The sequence below is a fragment of the Rattus norvegicus genome, chromosome 1 (assembly GCF_021556685.1).
Source record: "Rattus norvegicus strain SHRSP/BbbUtx chromosome 1, alternate assembly SHRSP_T2T, whole genome shotgun sequence".
In the NCBI taxonomy this organism is placed as follows: Eukaryota; Metazoa; Chordata; class Mammalia; order Rodentia; family Muridae; genus Rattus; species Rattus norvegicus.
In genome coordinates this window covers 132,180,470-132,201,954 of record NC_141534.1, presented here as the reverse complement: position 1 = coordinate 132,201,954, position 21,485 = coordinate 132,180,470, and the positions used below count along the sequence as shown (strand labels likewise).

The following is a 21,485-nucleotide window of genomic DNA, read 5'->3' as shown; positions in this document are numbered from 1 at the left end:
GCCAGGAAATTAGTTTGGGGGCTTGACTAACACCAGCCACACTTGGGAGATAGATGGTGGTGGTCTTTTCATTTGTCCTAACATGAGACTAGCAGGTCATAGGAAAGAACACGACTTTAATGAAAAAGGGGGCCAGGTGATGGTGCTCTCATAGGGTTGCCAGACTCCGGTGCACTCAGCCCCAAAATTCTGAACCAGCTTTGGATTTCTGAAGCATTGCCCATTCCCTGCTTCCTCAGTTTTAGCTGGTGTCCTTTCTGTATGTGCAATTAAAGGATTCTACAGGCACTCTTAGGGCCTCACAGGCTACGGTGAAAATGCCGAGGCAGGTAGCCCATGAGTGCAGTTTTTCAGTAACTGTGGAAGAGGCAGGTCACACAGTTAAATGGCACTAGCCAGATATAGGTGAATAACCTCAGCGTCGCCTTTACCTTACTTAGCGTTGATGGCACAAAGAGGGCTTAAGTTTTACAACTGTGTGTTGTGTGTATGTATGTGTATGAGGGTTTGTGTAGCACACCGAACGTGTGGAGGTCAGTAGACAGCCTGTGGGAATTGATTCTTTCCTTCCACCATGAGGGTTCTGGGGATCAAACTCAGGGACTCAGGCTAGGAGGCCAAGTGCTGGCCCCCATAAAAGTCTCTGACAAATGATATCCTGGAGTGTAATCCTTGGCTTCCCTCTTTATACCATTATGCCAACATTTGCTACAGCCTTCCGTGGGATATTGTGGTGGTTAACACTGTACACTTTGTAGAATCTAGGATCACCTAAGAGACAGGTCTCTAGGTGTGTTTATGAGGGATTGTCTAAACTAAGTTAACTGAGGTGGAAAGACGTCACTCCGGGGGTTGGAGTCTCAGACTGTGTATGAATATAAAGTGAGCTAGTGTAAGGGAGCATTGTTTTCCTGACTGTGGATACGGCACGACCGGCTGCTTCAGGATTCTGTCACCATGGCCCCCCCATCACAGTGGACTAGTCTTTGGAACTGGGAGCTAGAATAAGCCTCCATCCCTTAAACTGCTGTTTAAACATTCATTTTATTCTATGTGTGTATTTTGCCTGAACTTATGCATGTGCATCACATGTGTGCCTGGTGCCCACAGAGGTATTGGATTTCTTGGAACTGCAGCTGTATACAGCTCTGAGCTGCCAAGTGGATACGAGAAATTGAACCTGGGCCCGCTGCAAGATCAACAAGGGTTTTTTTTTTTTTTATTGTTTTGTTTTTTGGGGGGCGGACAGGGTTTTTCCGTGTAGCCCTGGCTGTCCTGGAACTCACTTTGTATGTCAGGCTGTCCTTGAACTCACAGAGATCCACCTGCCTCTGCCTCCCAAGTGCTGGGATTGAAGGGGTGCACCAGGTGTTCTTAACCAACCCCTGAGCATCTCTCTAGCACCTTACATTGCTTCTTTGTCAGATATTTTGTTACAGCAGTGAGAAAAGCAACGGATGCAGACATCAGACAGATCAAGAACCCACAAAGTGATCTCTCCATTTCACCCACGGGCCAGCACCTAAAGTTTTATCTTGGAAAGAAATACAGTCTCCTTTGCAATGGGATGTTAACTCTTTTATTAACTCAGGGTTAACATTAGATTTGCTTCACTGATTTCTTATTTGAAGTTGTGGATTCAACAGACAACAGCTGAGTCCTTGCCACTTACAGGTGTCAAGACAAAACACATTATATTCAGAGAGGAGAGCAGGACCATATGGAGAGAGACGAGGTTGGAAAAATTTAAGGCAAATGTTATTCCCACGTTAAAGGGAACTGGACCAAGCAGATCTGCGCATTTCAATGAAAATATATGAAATATTTGTCAAAATAATTAACATCGGTAAAAATTAGAACACGTAGCTTATAAAATGCCCACACAGGCTTGGCAGAAAAATCAATCCAGCTCTATCAACGTAGGCTTGTACTATACTGGGCCAGAGCAGTGTCCACCCGAGAACAGAGTCCTGAGTGTGGAGGCCAAATGCACTTGAGAAGCAGTTGTGTGCCATGGAGGGCTGGCGATTAGTGATTTGGGGCTGGCTTTGCATAAGGAGGAACTGCTTGGCCATTAGAGGTCTTTCGGCTAGCCTTAAGTAGCTCCTTTGGACCCTCCTCCACAGGCTCTGTATCTGTAGATGACTGGTGGCTCAGGCCCAGGAGGCCCCTGGGACACAGGTTGAACAGTCACTTGGACAGCTCAGCTCACTCAGAGGAGAATGCTGAGGAGAGGATGAGTAGACCTACTTCAGTCTGGTGCCGGACCTTCCAGTCAGGGGGCTGTAGTTTCGGAAGGAGCTGTGTAGACATAGGTTCTATCCCCAGTGGTCATACATCTTATGCCCTGAAACCTATTTTATTTACAGTCTCATCAAACCATCCCTCAGGCTGTTTGGTGGCCAGTGATGCATGGGGAGGAAGCGAGGCCCTTCATTATAGGTGAGGACAGCATGGGGTCCTGCCAGCCAACTCGGTGAGATCTGTCACGGTCACACGAATGTGTGGGAGGAGGACTTGATGGGATGCCAGGCATCTCTCTTTTTCTGCTTTGGTCTTGAAGTTTCAGTAAACTAGGGTCCCAGAAGCCACTCCCAAGCTGCAGGCATGAGTCTCATAATTCACTCTGTTCCTATTTCGAGTCCAGCTTTAGACTGCAGCCAGCAAGCAGAGTTCAGGGGGATTTTTGCCGATTTAGCCTTATCCTTAAGGGCCACCTCCACCTAGTTCAGGTGCTCAGAGATGCTGCAGTGGGACCCAGCTCTGGGGGGGGGAGGGCACAGCTGTCAGACTCAGGGCCACCCCAAGGAATGGGCTATGGCTGGCCATCTGTAGGAAGGTAGCTGGGCAAAAGGGCAGACAGGAGGACCCTGCCCTCTGTGGCAGCTGGCGCCCGCCCTACCCAGCCAGGAGGCAGGTGCGGCAACAAAACTGGATGAAGAGCTTCCGTTCACAGAGCCGGTTGGACTTTACCATCTCGCAGAAGGTCTCATCGGCTGGCCACGGAAAAGGGAGAGGAGGCATCAGAGTTTTGTTAAGACTCAACGGTTCTCCATTTGCCAGGCACGGATGGTGTACCAGGCAGGACATCAGTGACTCTCTTGTGAGCCATTTCAATGCAGAGTCCGGGGAGGCCCAGGTGGCACTGGGGTATGGGACTTCTGCTGAGTTTAAGTGACAAGGGGGAGGGAATTCCTGAAAGGGCTTTGGGACGTGAGATGGGAGGGTCTGCCTCAGGATCACTGTTATTCATGTGAGCCTGTTTCTGAGGGCACTGTGCTGGTGGCTGGTCAGGAAGAGGAAGGGGGTGCAGCCAGAGGCACAGGGCTGGAGCAGGAAGGAAAGTAGGCTTCAGGAATACAGGCTGGGGACATTCCCACGGGGAGGTGGCAGGAGAAGATGGGCAGGCGGGACTCAGTGATGGGGAGGGCAGTGAGGCTGGTACCCTTGCCTCTACACTGTCACTTAGGAGCAGGCTGTCAGATGGCAGCCTCACTTTCTAGGGCTGGTATGTAACCTGAGCAGGGACTTCCTAAACAGGAAGCCTCCTGGGCTTTGAAAGGACAGGATTTTCCAAATCCAAAAGGCAAACAGGTCACCTGGTAGTCTTTAGGCCATCTACAGGATGCTGTGTGGGTACTCTGCCAGGGCGGGGCCATGCCAGCTCTTTGAGCAGGGGTTAGCTATCCACCCTTGGACACATGGGGCGGGCTCCCCTCTCCTGCATATCAGGACATGGTGCCCAGCATTGGCTCTATGCAGCTCCTTCCTGCTTGCTCAGCATGAGTCCCCTGCCAAGACAACCCACTCCTGTATAAGGTCTCCAGGACATAGGCCTCTGTGGACCCTCTCCTGCCTGGCATCCCCACTGTCTGATTTCTTCTGAGTTTCTTTTTTTTTTTAATTTTTTTTTATTTTAATAACTTATCCTCCCCACCACCCACCACCTATCTGCAGAGCCAGGGCCCTCCTAGCATAGATAAAGAAGCACCTTGTAGACAGCTGGGGCTCAACTCTGTCCTCCTAGTTCCGAGGATTTGGTCTTTCAGGTCTCTCTGTGCTGACTTTTTTATGGGGAAATTATACTCAAGCTGCCTGCAGCTCATGTCAGGAGAGTGGGAACAGTATACAAATGAAGCTACTTTTAAGTCATGTGGCCAAAGAGATGGTCAGTCATGTCAGAAGTAAGTGCCCCTACTCTCTGGGCAGCCACGCCTCCGGCCTCTCCTCTTTCCACTGCCTCCTGGACAGCCCTGAGGTCACCCTGTAGTACTCACCGTTACTGCACGTGTGGTTGGTGATGCAGGAGGTCCCCAGCTGCGTGAAGCCAGCTTTACATCTGCTGCAGTTCCTGCTGGAGCCCTCGCAGCTCAGGCAGTTTTCATCACATCTGTGGGAAGACAGCAGCTCCTCCTGAGCCTTGGGGAAGAGGCCCCACTACACGGGGTTCCCAGCCCAGAACCTCCCAGCATGCACCCCCAAAGTCTCAGGAGTAATCGTGACCCTCAGGACACCCTGACATGCATGCACTTAGTGTTGGAACACCGCTCTTGTCTGACCTCTCTGTTGTCACGGGAAGGAAGAGGCTGTCGGAGTCAGTGGGCAGGAACATTCTCAGGAGGTGAGGCCAGGCCTTGCTCTCTGAGACTCAGTATGGCCCACCTGGACCCTCTAGTAGACACTGATGGCTGTAGGCTTGGGCTAGAGGACACAAACTGCCTAGGACCATGACAAACCTGTTTCTGGAGCTGACCCTAAAACTTCTGCTACCTCCCAGGCTAGCAGGCTTGACATTGGCTAGACCTGTGGGGAAGGGGTGGGCCCATCTCTATTCCTGATTCCACAGACAGTCCTGGCCCAGCCTGACTCCATGGCTCCCGCTAATGCAGAGTGCTATGACCTCAGGTTGCAAAGGTGGATGGCACTTGAAGTCCACACTCAGCATTCTCACGGGAACATAGGTTCATTTTCTCCTGGTCTGTGGGTGCTCTGTGCTGCAGCGGGAAAGCAAAGTAGCTCTAATAGGCAGGCTCCTGCGAGCCTGAATTATATGTCATATGGCTCTTGACAGAAACAGCTTGGCGTGACTCTGTGATTCTCAGAGTGTGTACTCTAGCTGCTTCTGATGCCATGTCCAGCTCCAGGTGACCAGGACTCCACAGCGGCTCCTGTTTGCTTCCAACTCCCCCACTCCCACTACTCTCAGTTAAGTATAACAGGCCCTGGCGGGAGGGGAACAAGTCCAGCTCAGCCACGCTTTGGCCTGCCCTAGGGGTGACATGTTTAAGAAAGATGCCTAGAGTTACCTGTTCGAAACCTTCGGTGACGAAATGCTCCTGGGGGGTTTAATCCAAGTTATAAGAAGCCCCGAGGCAGCATCTCCTCAGCCTGGGTGAGGTGAGTTTTTATTCCAAATGCAATGGAAGATGATGAACTAGCTAGAGTTCAGAGCCCTGGTTTCAGATCAGTGTGAAAGCTGACTTCCAGTGCAATTTTGGGAAGTCCCTGGGGTCTGTTTCTGGCCACACTGTCTGGGTTCTCATGACACAGGTTCCCTGGAGAGCTTACTGCCCTCTTTCATGGAAATGCATGCAAAGCCAGGCATTTCAAAGAATGTTAGTTGTCTGGAAGGCTCAGGGCCCCAGAGACTCGCAGGCACTGGCTGAGCCTTGCTTCAATCGCGAAGAGTTACGGTATGGAGTAGACTGCAGTGAGAACCCAGCCAGGCCCAGCTCAGTCTTCCCAGACTGCTCACTGAGCTCAGCACGATGGAGGGAGGGTGCTTCTGTTTTCTATTTCTGCAGCACAAACTGCCAATAAAATGTCACATCTGAGCAAGTCTGAGTTCAGCAGCCAGAAGGCCAGGCAGGCTCAGCTGGGGTATTCACACAGGTCTCAGGAGGCCCAGGTATGGTGCTGGCCACCCTGAGTGCTCATTCGGAGTTTTGTGGTGAAGAAGAACTGAGCAAAATGCTTTCCTGAGAAAGAGGTGATATCTCTCGTACCCACTCCCCAGATGCCCCATCTCCTGCTTTTGACTCTATTGGCACAGTACTATATGCTGGCAGTGGTCTCAAGAACAGGGTCTTTCAGGGTGCCAATTGGTTCCTCTGTAGTACCTAAGTCACTTTAAAACACCATGGCAACTTTACCCTGCCAAATTCTGGAGGTAGAGCTGTGCCCACCACAGACCTCTCTCTGTACCACAGCAGGAGACACAGCTATCAAGAAATAGTGGGACACAGACCTCCTGCTCCAAGGAGTCCAATTCAGTCTGGGTACAAACTAGGCAAGAAGCACACCCTGAGGACTTCTGTACCTACTGAGGAGTCGGGAGAATGCTGAGGGCTGGGGGAGACTATCCTCGGAGCAAGAATCCCAGAGTTGTTCTGACTTTCTGCCAAGAGGTCCTTGCTTGGGAGTAAAGGTCCCCTTACTGAGTCTTGCGTGTGGCTGACAGTTCTGAGATACTGTCACGGACTTCAGGTTCAGGCTTCACCTTCTACATGTCTTCTTTGTATTCAGGTTAGCAACGGACAAGCTTGTGCTGTTATGGCTTCCACATCTAGCCCTCAAACAGTGATGTGTTCCCTATGGCTTCCCTGGTTCTTCTGCAGGGGAAGTATGATATCAGGTAGCATTCTGGGGCTTGCTGACTGAGTTGCAAAAGACATGCAGAACCACCATCCAGACTCTCCTCCCTTAGGGAAAGCTTCATATTTATAAAGGCTCTTTGGGGCCAGAGGCTCTGGTGTGGAATTGTGTGAATTTCTGCCACTTCCTCACTTGGGGGTGCCCTGCAAGGCTCCTGGGGGGTGCTTTCTCAGGATCTTGTATATCAGCTCCAAGCTGAGGCTGAACTCCCCTCCAGGGCATTTCCTCAGAAAGAAACTAGTACCTAGGAACTTCTGTCCAAGGGAGTATTTGTGGCTGGCTTCCCTCCTGTCTCCTCGAAGCTGGGAGACCATGGCCTCTGGATGCCACAGTCAGAATCCCTGGGAGTTTGGGGCACTTGACAAATGAAAGTGATTATCATCATTAAATTCCATGCTGTCCCTGTGCTGTCGTCCTTGGTTTAATTATCAGTAAACCAGCTGGCTTGTGAAATGAAAGGTTTACTGCAGACAGCTGTGCCTGCCATCCTGCGTGCAGGACTCAGCATGGCAGGAGGAGGTGGGGGTGAGCCCCCTGTTTCGAATCGACATGGCAGGGTGCTGACCCTTGTTCAGACATAACCCCCACGCACCCCCACCTACTGGCCCTTCTTTTCCCACTATAAAGACTGGTTCTCATCAGCTCACTGTGTACAGGTGACAATGTACCATAATTCTCAAAATAGCCCAGGGGGACAGTCCCCACTGTGGACTTTGCCACTGGGAGTGGGATCTGGGTATGGTTACCCACCCCTGTCCTGACACAAGTTTCTCAGAGTAGCTTTGCTTTTGAGTCTTTTGCAGATAGCATCCCCTATTTCCACTTCTCTCAAAGACCATGCCTCCACTGCATCAGCACCACGTGTCACCTCATACAATAGGCTGCCTTCCCTGTGCCTGGCCTGATTATGATGTCCTGACCTTGGTACAAGGCACAGCCAGCCAAGCACGGAAGAAAGCCTGTCTGCTCCATGAACAGCTCGTGTCCCACAGTACAAAAGCACACCTGTGAGTCCAGTGGCACTTGCCAAGTGTGTGAGCTCATAGGAGGAATAAGAAGAGAGCAAGACGGTTAAAACACATGTGTGCTGTCTATGCCAGGACTGGCTTTGCAATGAGGACATGACCAGGGTGGTTTTATTTCATCTAAGATACGTAACTTACTGCTGACTCCCATAAGTGTGGTTTCCTGGACCACCTACAACGTGAAAGCATCCACACCATGACTTGAATGCCAGGGCCCTGTACCATCTGCTGCTGGGGTGGGAGGGCTGTGTGACAGCACCTTGTTCATTCTGCTTCCTGTCCTAGCCCACTGCTACCCAGGGCCTGCATATGGTAAGTGCTTCACAAATAATTAGGCATTAGGAGAGGCTTGAAGGCTGCCAGCTGGCTTGTGACTTTGGCAATCACCAACTATCGGCATCCCTTCCTCAGTGAATGGTTTCCTGTCTGCCCTCTGCACCTACAGCAGCGGGTAAAGAAGCATGTCAATCCCCTAGACTCCAGGGGCACTGCCACCACACCTGGTCCTCTAGCTGCTCTTTCTGCAGTGCCCAGATGACCACTACTCTGCATCAGTCTGGGCCACAGCCCAGAAGACCATACCTTCGACACACTTTGTGGGGTAAGCCAGGCATCTCCTCCGGGTAGAAGCCCTCACCACAGGCCGGCACACATTTCCAGTCTTGGAAGTGGAAGCTTTTTGCACAGTGAATACATTCTTCTCTGCTGGGCCCTAACAGATACAGGAAAAGAAGCAGATGTCAAGGACATGTCTGGTGTTCTAGAATGTCTGTGGGAATCCTCAGATGTCCCCAGGCTGCCCACATAGCTTTCTAGGAGCCCAATGAGGGCTGCCTATGTGACTTCTGGGGGTAGTTCACCCTCTGCACTTCACAGATGGGAACATCAGAGGCCTAAGTTTAGCCCAGAGGGGAGCACTGCTAGGGCCCTGGTGACTGACTTCAACTGCATGTATTTGCTTTCCATAAGCTTTAGGTAGAATCACTACAGTAGCCACTCAATGGCTTCAGTGGCCAGACTGAGTTCTGCTGGGAGGGTAGAACACAGACAATTGAATCACATTGATATGATGGTGTCTGAAGTTCACTGGGTTAAACTGGGCATTGTAACCTTGCTGGTCTGACTGAAAATGGCCCCTATAGACTCACAGAGGGATGGTATTATTGGAGGTATGGCTTTGTCGTAGGAGATGTGGCCACAGTGGAGGAGGTATGTCCCCGAGGGGCAGGCCTAGAAGCTCACTGTTTTTCCTGCTGCTTGCAGATACAGATGTAGAACTCTCAGCTACCAGTCCAGCACTATGCCTACCTGCATGCGACCATGCTTCCTACCATGATGGACTAAACCTCTGAACTGTAAGCCAGCCCCAGTTAAATGTTTTTCTTTATAAGAATTGCTATGGTCATGGTGGCTCTTCACAACAAAAGAAACCCTAACTGAGACAGTAGCCAAGCTATTTCCGCATGGTTCTCACTTTTTCATGTGCATGAAGGCCATGTGTAGCTGTGTGCACTTACGTGTGTGTGTGTGTGGTGTGTGTGTGTGTGTGTGTGTGTGTGTGATCATGGCTGTCTAGGAACTCACTCTGCAGACCAAGTTCTGGCCTTGAACGCAGAGATGCACCAGCCTCTGCCTCCCAAGTGCGGGGATCAAAGGTGTGCTCCACACCGCCTGGCTTTGAGGCACTGGGTTAGTCCTCAGCACCAGAAAATAAGAAGAAATCAGAAAACATGTTGGTTGCAGGATCAGCTGAGGAGATGCGGAAACTCTGGAGGAGAATGAGGGCCATGGTCACAGACATGTTGAGCACACGTGAATATTCCTAGTGCCACTAATCTATACACCTGAAAATGGCCGTGCTAGGACGGCAGGCACAGTGAGGGTGTGAACAATGGCATCAAAACGGTCCCAGAGCGGAAGTTCTCCTAATGTGCTTGCGTGCATTTAGAACCACCTAGGAGACACACCTCTGGCTTGTCTATGAAGATGTTTCCAGTGAAGTCTGACTGCCCTCAGTGTGGGCGGCAGCACCCCATGGGCTGGGGTGCTGGACTGAATGTTGAGCACCAGCATGCACCCCTCTTCCTAGCTAGGCATGTAGTGTGGCCAGCTGGTACATACCCTTGCTACTATCTTCCTCCTCTATCACAACAGAGGACACCCTCAACCCATGAGCTAACACAAACCTGTCCTTAAGTTGCCAACCATTCTGTAGCAAGAATAGGACAACCACAGTACCTAGTCATGTTTCCTAATAGCTAGAAGGGAAGACCTTGACGGTCTTCCCGACACATAGAAATGATAATATTTGGGGAGATGGAAACACTCATGACCTTGACTTCGTCATCACACATTGAATACAGGCACTGAATGAGAACATGGAACCTCAAAAATATGTACTGGATTTTTTTGAATGGTTAAGATTGCAAATTTTATGTTATATGTATCATTACAACAAAAAATACTGGCGAGCACGCTTTCTACTTCTCTTACTTCTACTACTATTAATGGATGTCATACTCAAAACCTCCCAAGGATTCCATTCTGCCTCTATAGTCGCCAAGCATTTGGACCCCCCACAGTGCTGACAATAACAACACAGTGGGCTATGCTTATGCTAACACACCATGCTAGGTACCAATAAAAATGTTTCTTGATGTGCTTTCCCAGGCACAAGTCAGGGTCAACCCTCCCAAGGGCCGAGGGAACTGCTCCTCGACCTGGTGGAGATATATATCTCCATTGGCTGCCACTTGGCCTGGGTGCGTATTTGCCCTGGGTGACCCTCTCCCATGGGTCAATCTATCTACACTGAGTCAAAGATCACAACCTCAATGCCAGGATGCTCTGGGCATCTGCACTGGAGGTAGTTGGGAGAGTCTCAGTCTCATAAAGTTCAGTGTACTTGGGTCATGGTAGCTAGGCCGCCATGCTGAACCAAAGATGTCACCAGGCACAGGTCCCTCAAGGGAGATAACACCTGACATGGAGCAAGGGACTCCGGATGACTCTGAGTGGGGAAGAGAAGGCTCTGGCTCCCATCACCATCGGGTTATGTGTGTTCTAGACAGGTTAAAACGAGCTTCAGGGGGAGACGTGGAAAATTCCTCTCCTCCAAGAGCTTTGGAACTGCCTGATATTGAAATGAATGCTTCAAGTGATGGAGGAAACACAGGACTGAGATAAGAAGACTTACAAGTGACTTAATACCATTGGCTGCTAGACAGTCAGTCTGTGGGCTCTGAGAGAGATAAGTGAATTGCATTATTGAAATCAAAAGAGTTAAAGGACCACAGGCCTGAATGCTATGGATTCAAGTGACTCTGACATTTAAGCAGGCAGCACTTAAACAACCTGGGTTAAACCAAGACTAAAAACAAAAAATAAAAACACAGCAAGGGCAACTCACCAGGAAAAGCCGGCAGCTACTCATGGAAAGCCTCTTGCTAAGGTTAAGCCTGGACCCTTCTGGGGTTGTCCAAGGACGAGGCATGCATGTCTCCACAGGGGACCTAGGATCAGCACCAGCCATGGCTTGTAGATGCTGGGATCTCCAGCATGTCTACTTGGGTAGCACAGCTGATGGCTTCCCGAGGCCCCTATGGGACCATGCAGAGGACAACGGTACCTGCCTCCTGGCATTTCTAATAAATGGTTTTGTGGCAAATAAGATTTAGCTGAGACCTAATTCTTATATTGTCACTGCAGCAAAAACTCCATCTAAGGCGAGTGTCTTAGAAGGCAACAAAGTGCTGGGGGCGGGAAGAAAATGGAGGAGACTGCTTCACCTGGAACATATCTGAGCACATAACTCACGATGCATGCGGATGGCTGCAAAATGAAACCCAATAAAACGAATGAAATCCCCGCTACAACTCCGCACAAAATCTGGGCCCGGAGACATCTGCGCTATAATCTCGGTGGGGAACGATAATGCATGTAAAATTGTTTATGGCGGTCTCTCCCTCTTTGAATAAAACGTTCAGAGTAAGCAGAGATGGTTACAGAGAACTGAAATTCTGCTTCTTCATGGCGCCCAGCTCTGTCCTCACACCTCTCTGAGGCCTCTCGATCTTTACTGTGCTGCATTTTGGTTGATTCTGCAGCCTGAGTGGAGTTTTAAGGCAGGCCAGCTTACGGACTGCTGAACCTCCTCTATCTCTTGTCTAAAAGCAACTGTGGCTTTTGCTACAAAAGCTTTCGAAACCCAGGCATGGCTGTGGGTTTAAATCTGGGGAAGCTAGGGCCGTTTGCTCAGAGTGGGTCTCTGCAGCGGTGCTCTTGTTTTCAATTTAAACAAACTGTTGGTATCTGGTACATCACCAACTGCACCAGCTCAAACATCCTAAAGTGCATAGTTGGGTGGTGTTACGGAATTCACACCAGTGGGCAGCCATTACTACCCTGTCTCTGGAACATTTTTCACTCCCCCTAACTTGCACTCCTGTGCTCATTAAACAGCAGCTCCTCACTCTCCCTCTCCAGCCCTGGGAGGCTAGGAAGACCTTTGTGGTTTTTATAGTCTATTTCCCCCACAGGTCCTACACGGGAGGCAAACGCTCTAACCCCAAGTTACACGTTAAGCCCCTTGCCTTTGAATTTTACTCTGTAATAAATCCAGGAACCCACAAATGTCCAATGAGAGCAACGCCTTGGCAGCTTACCCACGCAGGTCCGGCAGGTGTGATGGCATTCCCCACATCTGATGAGCTCAGAATCGAAGTAGGTACCTGGTTCACAGTCCGGAATGCAGCTGCCCCGTGCGAGGCTGGTGAAAAGAAAAGTAGGCCGGTTTCCATGTCTGTCCTGAAATTCTAATTAAATTAGGATCTGTCCTCAAACGCTTTTCACGGGAGGAAATGAAAGCCATCGGAGCACGGCGCTTTGTGTCACCGAAGGGTCCCAGCTAATGAAGGCTGGCAAAACCATCCTGAAGCCGGCTGGAGTTCTGAAGCCTCTGGCAGGCTGCTGCAAGGGGTCAGAGCTGGAAGCTTTGTCCTACTGTACAATGGATTATCTCCTGAGCTTTGTCTGAAACCTGAATCAGAAATCCCCCTCTCCCCTGGAGACCTGGGGTGTTGAGTGGTTGCCACTGTGGCAAGCTAGTTCTAGCATACTGCTTTGAGTCCACAGAGGATCTACGTGTGTGTGTGTGTGTGTGTGTGTGTGTGTGTCGGGGGTGGTTAATAGCCACAAGGTTGACCTTTTAGTCCTGGACCTGACCTGGGTTTTTCCTTACTTAAGACTCTCCTGTTTTGGGGTTGGGGATTTAGCTCAGCGGTAGAGCACTTGCCTAGCAAGCGCAAGGCCCTGGGTTCGGTCCCCAGCTCCGAAAAAAAAGAACAAAAAAAAAAAAAAAAAAAAAAAAAGACTCTCCTGTTTTACATGAGCTTGAAGCAAAAGCCTCTCCTGGCATCTGGCAGCCTGCTACATCTGGCTTCTGCCTTCCTTTCTTGCCCCATCAGTGCCTATATACCTGACCTTCAGCTAGGGAGTCCGGCAAGGTATCATGGACACAAACCACCAATGTAGGACCTGGCTCCACCATTTCCCAGCTACCCCAGGCAAGCCATTAAAGGGCCAGCGAAGCCCATTTCCTCCTAGGAATTGGTTCCTATAGCTTAAAACTGCTTGGAAGACTCACTAAGCTAATACGCAGAACCGTTTGGTGTCTGGCACACAGCAGTGTAAATGAATGTCACCAACTATGATGTCTTTGGTTCCTGGGATTGTACTGTGTGTGATGCCCAATTTTAAATGGGTTTGCCGATAAACAGATTGAGCGAGGGCTCTGGAGTGCACCTGTCGGCTCCAGCGCGTCCCGCTGTGATGTGATTTATAATTAGAAATATATATTTAGTCTCCATCCTGGCACACAGCTCCAAGGCTCTCTAGAATCAATAGCGATAAGTGTCATTTTGCATGCTAATGAGATAACTGATTGCTGGGGCTCTTCCGTGGCTTCACGGTGGGGGGAACTGGTTGCCAGGTAGACGGATCATTGATCGGAGAGCAGGAGTTTCCAGCCTCAGCAACCTCAGAGTAGGTGAAAGAGACAGAAGGCGCAACTGATCACCAATGGCCAATAACGTTAACATTAACTCAGGCCTCCATAATGGAGTCTCCATGGCAACTCCAAGAGAAATGATTTGGAGTTCCCAAGTTGGTAAACAAGAACATATACATAACTCAGGAGGCTGAGGAAAGGGTACTGCCATGAGTTCAAGGACCACTTTGAACACAAAGAACACATCCATCCAGCAGCTGGGAGGGTGTTGGACCCAGCTCCATAGGAATGGGACGTCCTATGCTCTTGACCCTGCCAGTGTTGCTGTCTGTGTGATACTGCTTCATCCGCCTCCTTTTAGACACCTGTGTAATACATGGCTAAAGTAAGGGAAACGTCACCCTGTTCTGGGAGCAGGTGTAGTAGCAAAGCAGTCAGACCCAAGAAGAGGCTGAGGGAACTCCAACAGCCAGCTGGAGGCCAGGATGCTTCACTCTGGGGTCTGGGACTAGCCTCAGAAGCAGGACCAGCATTGGGGGGGGGGGACGGACCAGCATTGAGAACCGAGTTCTCAACTTGTGGGATATGGGGCCACGTGTTAGGTTAGGGGTGAGAATTAAGTTAGAGTTATGGAATATCCAGTGGCTATTGCCCACCTGTCCATATTTTGATGATCAGAATGTAAGTGTAAATGTGCTGTGCTACATGCGGAGTAGGAGACCCCCCAGCCCCATGTTTTGCACCTCCATCCAGTGGGGTGAGGCCCACAGCGTTTCGAGCTCCTCTCCACAGATGGCAGATGCTTGCCTGGGATTCTCATTCACTGTGATGCCAGGGCCACCATGCAGGACAGTTAAATCATGTCTGTAATAACTTCCCTGTGGACCCCTCCAGTGTTTATCCCCCTGAAGAGATGGATGGCCAGGAGGCAGAGGCCGGGCTGTTCTCTCACAGCTGTGACGTGACAGCAATGATTTGAAGTCACAGCCGAAGAGGATATTGGGCCATAAAAGAAAGTTTTCTGTGGATTACAGGCTGGCATGAAAGCTCATGACTACCGCCATCACACCTGCAGGGTGACTGCTGCCCAGAGGCTCTGTACCTGACCTTGCTATTCCCAAGGACATAGAAATAGGTATCTTAGACTCCTTGGCACCTTTCCTCTGGGAAACAGTTTTCAGGGAGTTGGATCCACAGTCTTCCATCTTTTACACCTTCAGCTAGCAGCCCAGGGTTTGAGGGTTCATAGCAGGACACACCAGTGCTAGAGGGGCCCAGGATATTAAAGCTGGCCCCTCTCAGCCCCTAGCCACGGCCTCTAATAAAATATCTCTCCTTTCTCTCAGCTGTGTTCCCTTTGGGGGAATATCTTCCTGGAGCGGTGGATTCTGGATCCTTTGCTTCTAATCTTGGTCTGTCTAGCTAACAGGTTTAAAAGAGCAGCAAGTAAGATGTGTCACTTTGGAAGGTCTTGCTTTCCCTTTCTGTCCTCCGAACTCTGATCTGAAGGGCAGGATGGAGGCAATGTCACCAAGGCAGTCACATGGAGCCCTCTGGGGCATTCGCTGATCTCCCCTGGATGAAAACTGTAACACCAACGACTACTTCATAAGTTGCTGTAAAGGTTAAACAGGGCAACATTGGTGGGAAGACTTGCTGTAAGAGCAGATGCCCTGTAAGGTCTAGTCCATTGTTGACGCTCTCTGTGTACTCATCCACCATTCCTCATTACAGAGCTTCCCCTTGGAGGTGAGGAGAGGATGAGCTACGTGAGTGGGTTATGGCCTCGAAGTGCCTCGCGGTGCACCTGCTGCCCCCTGTCTGGGCCACAGCATCCCCTCACCTGGGCATCTGCTGGAAACACAGGCGTTCAGGCTGCACTTAGCCTCCCTATCTTTTGGACAGAAAGCCCTGAGGTTCTTAAGCCCTGATGACTCTTCTTTCTTTCTTCCCATGGAGACCATGGTGCCAGTCCCCCTGCATGGGCATGCCTACACTTCCTTTTTTTAATTTTAATTTTATTTTTTTTAAATGCCTACATTTTCTTAACATATGCCTCCTAAACATTTGGATAGCAACTGGTAACATGCATTTGATGTCACTAAATGCAATTTGGCTGCAGTAAATGATTCAAACAAAAGAATTCAAAATTGTTTGAAGATCACTCCTTAACCTAGCCAAGCTGTTTCATTTTTGTTTGGTTTTGTTTGTTTTCGTTTTTCTTTCTTTTTTTTTTTTTTTAAATGCCAAGCTTTACAGGGCCGAGATCTGTGGAGCAGGGAGGACCAAGAAACTATGGGACATCCTCAGGGAGGCTGAGTTGACTCTCTGGATGAAGGAAGAAGCTGAGGTGGTGAGAGGGAATGGAGACAGGAGGATGGCCAGGAGGGGAACTGGAGTAGAGGGTTTTACTATTGCTGAGGAAAGACCCCTGTGCTTCCTAGAGGCCCCTCTGACCTCCCAACAGCAAACTATCGTTCTCTCATGTGTTCAACTTTGACTTTAACCAATTTTCCCAGCCTGGCCTGGAATGTGGAGGTTCTGGCCATCCTTCAATCTCTCTTTCTCAGCAGTCCCCTGACTTGACAGCCAGGGCTCTCTGGGCTCCATGCCTTTGACATGTTAGCTTTCAAGAAAAGAAGCAAACTCTCAGGAAAAAAAAGACAGCGTGGATCCTGCCCTATTGTCCGTCCATCCGCCCCTTCCCCTGTCCGTCTCCCCCCCCCCCCCCCCCGTTTCAGGGTGGGCTCACCTGAATCCCTCCTTGCACACAGTGCACTTCTCAGGTTCATCCACACACTTCTGACAGCTCGGGTGGCACCTGAGGCAGAGTCTCTGACCTGGAGAAAGGCAGGAAGACAGCAACAGAGGATGACACAGAGGGGGCTCAGTGTGGATAATAAGCCCCCAGCATACTTGGCGGCCTTGGTAATGACAGCTGTCCCCAGCACCCTAACGACCACGGACCTGGGTGTTAGACCCCCAAGTTTTATCTGGAGTAACTCAATGCAGCCAAAGGATGAGAGGTGACTCCTTTCTACAGGAGACACTCTGGCTCTGGTTATGGCCATAGGAACCGGAGCCAATCCCTGAGTATACTTGGACCAGGTGCAGATCTTTATGAACCTTTGAGGAGCTCCGGAGGACATTGGCTCCTCTCCCAGGGAGGCAGGGCTCTCCCCGTCCTCCTCAGCAGCTTCTGGGGTACCCCCAGTCCCACCTGTGTCTCCATGCTTTATTATCAAGTTCATTTGTATTGGTGGCTCATCAAACCCCAGCTGGTGTCATCGCTGCACGCCAGGCCCGAGAGCAAAGGGGCCTGGCTTTTACCTCTGCACAGCCTCCTTGGAGCCCATGGGTGGCATCACATGCACTCTGCTGAGGCTCAGCAAGGACAGTGGCGAAGAATGGCTGACCTGGCCAGGCCAGGTGAGGAGCCTGCAAGGGCAGCTGGAAATGAACCCTGACAGGCGTCCTCAAAGCCTGGGAACTGTTCCTATGTGACTTGCCATTTCCCCTCTAAAGGGAGTCTTTTCTTGATGGCTTGATATGTCCTGGCTCCTTCTCCTTCTCCCCAGGGCTAACAGCCATGGTGTGACAGGCGCTAGGCTGGATCAGTGCGGGGGTTAAAATGGGAGGACTAAAGTCAGAGTGATACCTGTAGAGTTCCTCAAGTCCTCCGCTCACTTGAGAGCTGTCCATCACCCGTTAACTTAGCACAAACCTTCTCTTTCACCCCTTGCAGAATGAGACCAGTCAATAAGACACGTGCTGGAGTTCCTGCCCACCCAGCCCACACAGGTGGGACAGCAGGGTAGCTGGTTTCCTTGCTCTGACTTTGAGTCCCACCTCTGTCATTACTAGTTAGGGGCCTCTTATCCCATTTCAATTTCAAGATAAGGAAAGCAGTGTCCACCTCTTAGGGGTATGGTCACTACTATAAAGAGCCACCAGAGGCTACCAAGGTCTTCCACCCGTTAGCAGGGTCCTCTGTAGTTTTCAGAGGACTGCATCTAAATCCAAAGGTGAGCTCGGTAGCTCTTCTTGGAGTTTCACCCTCCCAGTTATGGAAGCCTGCACTGAAACCCATAGTGCCATCTTTCCTGGGGGAGAAATGACAAGACTGGGCAGCAGGGTGTCGTCTTCTGATGGTTCAAGTGAGGCGGAGCTGTGGATGAACTCCTTTTCCTGCACTCTGTCCTCAGTAGAGAATGAATTCCAGTGTGTGAGACTGATCTCAACCGTGCTTTCGCCATTGTGCAGCAGGCACATCCTTGCCCCCTGGCCTGGTGCAAGGTCCCATAAAAGACCACATAGGACAAGAAGCCAAGGATCTAGAAACCCTCCCTAAGTAGGGGAGCATGGTCCAGAAGGGGAGCCAACTCATCTATGCTTGTGTCTGTGGACAGCCCACTTACTTTCATCAGCATAAAGTCCGGCAGGACACAGGGTCACACATGTGTTCGTTTCCTGGTGGTGATAGAACCCACGGCGACAAGACAGGCACTGTGTTGGGCTCCTGCCCGTGCATGTCTCACATCCCTTATGGCATCGACGGCAGCGTCTTGCTGCTGTGTCCCCAAAGTAGCCCAAGGGGCACTCGCTCACACACTTCCTGTGGGGACAAGGGCAGGTGAGGATTTCTGTTTCAGTCCAACCCTATGCCCACCCTTACATGGACTGAGGCTTCAAAGCTAGGTGGGTAAAATGTCCAGGACACGGACCCAGGGGGAAGGTTAAACCATAAATAAGTTCCCCTATGTTTGCTGACTGCAGCTGGGGGTGGGGTGGGGTCCTAGGTACAAACAGGCAGGTCTGAAGAACAGGGGTCCAATCCCAGGAGCTGGGTCTGGCAGACTACAACTGTAATCCCAGCACTTGGCTGAGGCAGGCAGAGTCTGAGGTCAAAGTCAGTTTGGGCTACATAGGGAGACCTCGTCTAAACAAAACCACCAAATAAAGCAGGGATCCTCTCCATTCTAAGGAACTGTTTAGTTCTCTACAGGTACTATGACTTTGGTACTGACTTGGAATCTCTCTCTGTCTCTGTCTCTGTCTCTGTCTCTGTCTCTGTCTCTGTCTGTCTGTTTCTTTCCTTTTGATTTTGAGTCAGGGTTTCTCTGTGTAGCCCTGGCTGTCCTGGAACTCACTCCGCTGGCCTAGAACTCAGAGACCCACCCGTCTCTGCCTCCTGAGTGCTGGGATTAAAGGAGTGCACCATTATCTCCCAGGCTAGACTTGGAATTTCTGACTGGGTCAAATCCTACTTTGGTGCTTGCATAGAATAAGTTTGATGGTCAGTGAATGAAGCTATAAATGACTGCCCTTGTTCAGAGACAGGGGGTGTCCCAGGTCTGGGATGAGGACTCCAGATACAGCAATAACTGCATCTTACATTTACTGTGTATAGCACACCCCTGCCTGGCCTGCCTGGCCCTCATGGACATGCTTCAGCAGTGCTGAGGTATCTGCCACCCAGACCTTTAGTGTGTACAGCACTGTCTTGCTGTCACCTGGGCCTTCCATTCCAGGCACATGCAGCACGTGGCAGATGCTCAGGAAGGTCTGTGCATTGTAAAAACACAAAAGAAAAAAAAAGGGAAGCTTCAAGCCTATTAGAGAGTGGTATAAGGGTCTGAGGTTTGCATACTCCTCACTGAAGAGACGGCCTGAGCAGGGACAATTGGCCATAGGCTGGGTGTCTGTGGAGGTTTGAAAATGCTTGTCCAGTGGGAAGTGAGGCACTTAGGAGTGTGGCCTTGTTGGAGAAAGTATGTCACCATGGGGGTAGGTTTTGAGACCTTCCTCTTGACTGCCCGAAGAAGAGGCAGTGTCTCCTGGTTGCCTTTAGATCAAGATGTACAACTCTCAGGTCCTTCTCCAGCACCACGACTACCGGCACGCTGCCATGTTTCCTGCCGTGGTGCTAATGGACTGAACCTCTGAACCTGTAAACCAGCCCCAATTAAATGTTGTCCTTTATAAGAGTTGCCTTGGTCACGGTGTCTGTTCACAGCAGTAAAACCCTGACTTAGACAGTGTCCCAGGTCAGGTCTGTAGGAGCCCTCCTTCAGGGAATAGCAAGTTTCAGACTTTTTAGGGAGCTGCCAGGGAATCCCACAGCCAGCTGCAGCCTAAGACTCACCCTGCTGGTCCTACAGGGTTCCTGAATCTCACGTGCCCACAATCCTCCGCGAGCAGGCCTGTGTACTCAGTATGATCTACTACGGATGCAGAATGATTTCTAAGCATGGCCAGCAGAGTGTTCAACTTCTCACCGTTTCATAATGGACTTGTATTACTTGTGTGATTAAAAACAAGATACTAAACTTTTTTTTTTTAAATGCAAAGCTGTTAACCTTGATTGGCTCTCTCTTCGAGGGTTATGCAGCCCACCGTGGCCGCTTTAGTGCTTCAGCATGGGGCTCTAGGGTATGCAGACGGCTCCAGTCACTCGTTACCTGTTTGTCTTGGAGTTTCCCAGGCTGAAGTGGACGCAGTTCAAGCACTGGTCTGCACTGGGACCATCGCAGCCTTTATCACCACACTCGGGATGGCACACACCTTAAAGACACAAGCACTTCTTTTCATCCAGAGAGGCTTTCTCCATCCAATCCAGCCCCATGGGTCCCTTTGTCACTTTACCACACCCCCAGGTCTGGGCAACTTCCTTCAAGAGTGGTGCCCTGTACGGACTGCTACATCTGAGACCTATTTACAGGATGTAGTCCCCAGATGGGGCTTGAGTCTAGCCATCCTGACCCTCTAGGGAGGAAAGGCATGAGAGCGAGTGATATTTAGTCATTGGTAGTAGTGAGAGTTGAAGGGCAGTGAGGAGATGGGAACTGAGGTCTCAGTATGAGGCATTTCAGCCACCATGATGGGACCAGTCGCCTTGTTATATGCACTGTGAAAAACAAAGCAGCACGGTTGGTGTTTGGGTTGTGACAGCCCAGCATGGATTATGCCAGAAGAGGGTGGAGGAGGAGTCTATTTCCACACCTGGTGTGCCCAGGTTACACAGAAGGTAAGGGGACAGGGACAGTTGGGAACATGGCACTGGGTGGTGCTCATGGTGACTATGGGCTGAGGGCCCCTCCACCCCCACCCTACACACACTTCCTTCACTCTAGCTGTCAGTATAAGCTACTATGTCTTCCCTCAAGTCTCCTCAGATGACTTCCAGTCTCCATGTTCGGGTTTCCATGTTGTTGGGAAACCCGTCTAGAAGTGCAGGGAGCTCCACAAATTTCAGAAAGCTGTCACCTTCACGTTCTAGGTCCTTGCCCAGGGCCCTGCAGGGATGAGTCTCCTTAGCTGCCGCAGATTCTGCTTCTCAGTGCTGGAGCCAGCCTGAGGTGACTGCCTATGCTACTGTTTGATGTGCACACAGAGGGAAAGCATCCCTGGAGGTGGGAGGGGATGCAGGGAGGGGCTGGAGGAGGCACTGGAAAGGCTTCTGAGAGGTTAGAAGGCAAAAGCCTTCTGCTAAGCTTGTGTTGGCAGAAGATGGGGATGGAGTGCAGAAGCGAAGTGGGGTTGACTGATTTCGTGTAGAATGTAAATACAAAAGCCCCCATTCTCCCAGACCACAGTGGGCTTTCCTCATTCCCTGGCCCTGTCTGGAGGCCCTCGCTGCCCTCCCTAAGGTTCATCTTTGTTGACACCTCCCAGTTTGCATTGTGGATCTCCACTTGCCTTGGTTCCCACTGTGAGTGACCCCCCCTGCAGAGCTGTCATCTCCCCCCCTCCCCCGGGATGTTCTAGATGGCCTTTCCAAGTGGCTGCTGGCCTGTTCT

The 21,485-nt window shown here is 50.6% G+C and overlaps 1 protein-coding gene across 2 annotated transcripts in view; it reads right to left on the bottom strand.

Moving 5' to 3' along the window:
* Positions 1-1,556: 1,556 nt before the first annotated feature.
* The window catches only part of Pcsk6 (proprotein convertase subtilisin/kexin type 6), a 197,893-nt gene continuing 177,964 nt past the window's right edge, over positions 1,557-21,485 (bottom strand). For both annotated transcript variants that reach the window (NM_001439914.1, NM_012999.3), the window contains 7 exon segments: positions 1,557-2,996; positions 4,278-4,390; positions 8,262-8,391; positions 12,344-12,447; positions 16,439-16,526; positions 18,105-18,301; positions 20,148-20,250. In NM_001439914.1, coding sequence (NP_001426843.1) covers positions 2,899-2,996; positions 4,278-4,390; positions 8,262-8,391; positions 12,344-12,447; positions 16,439-16,526; positions 18,105-18,301; positions 20,148-20,250 — 833 coding nt within the window. In that variant the 3' untranslated portion in view covers positions 1,557-2,898.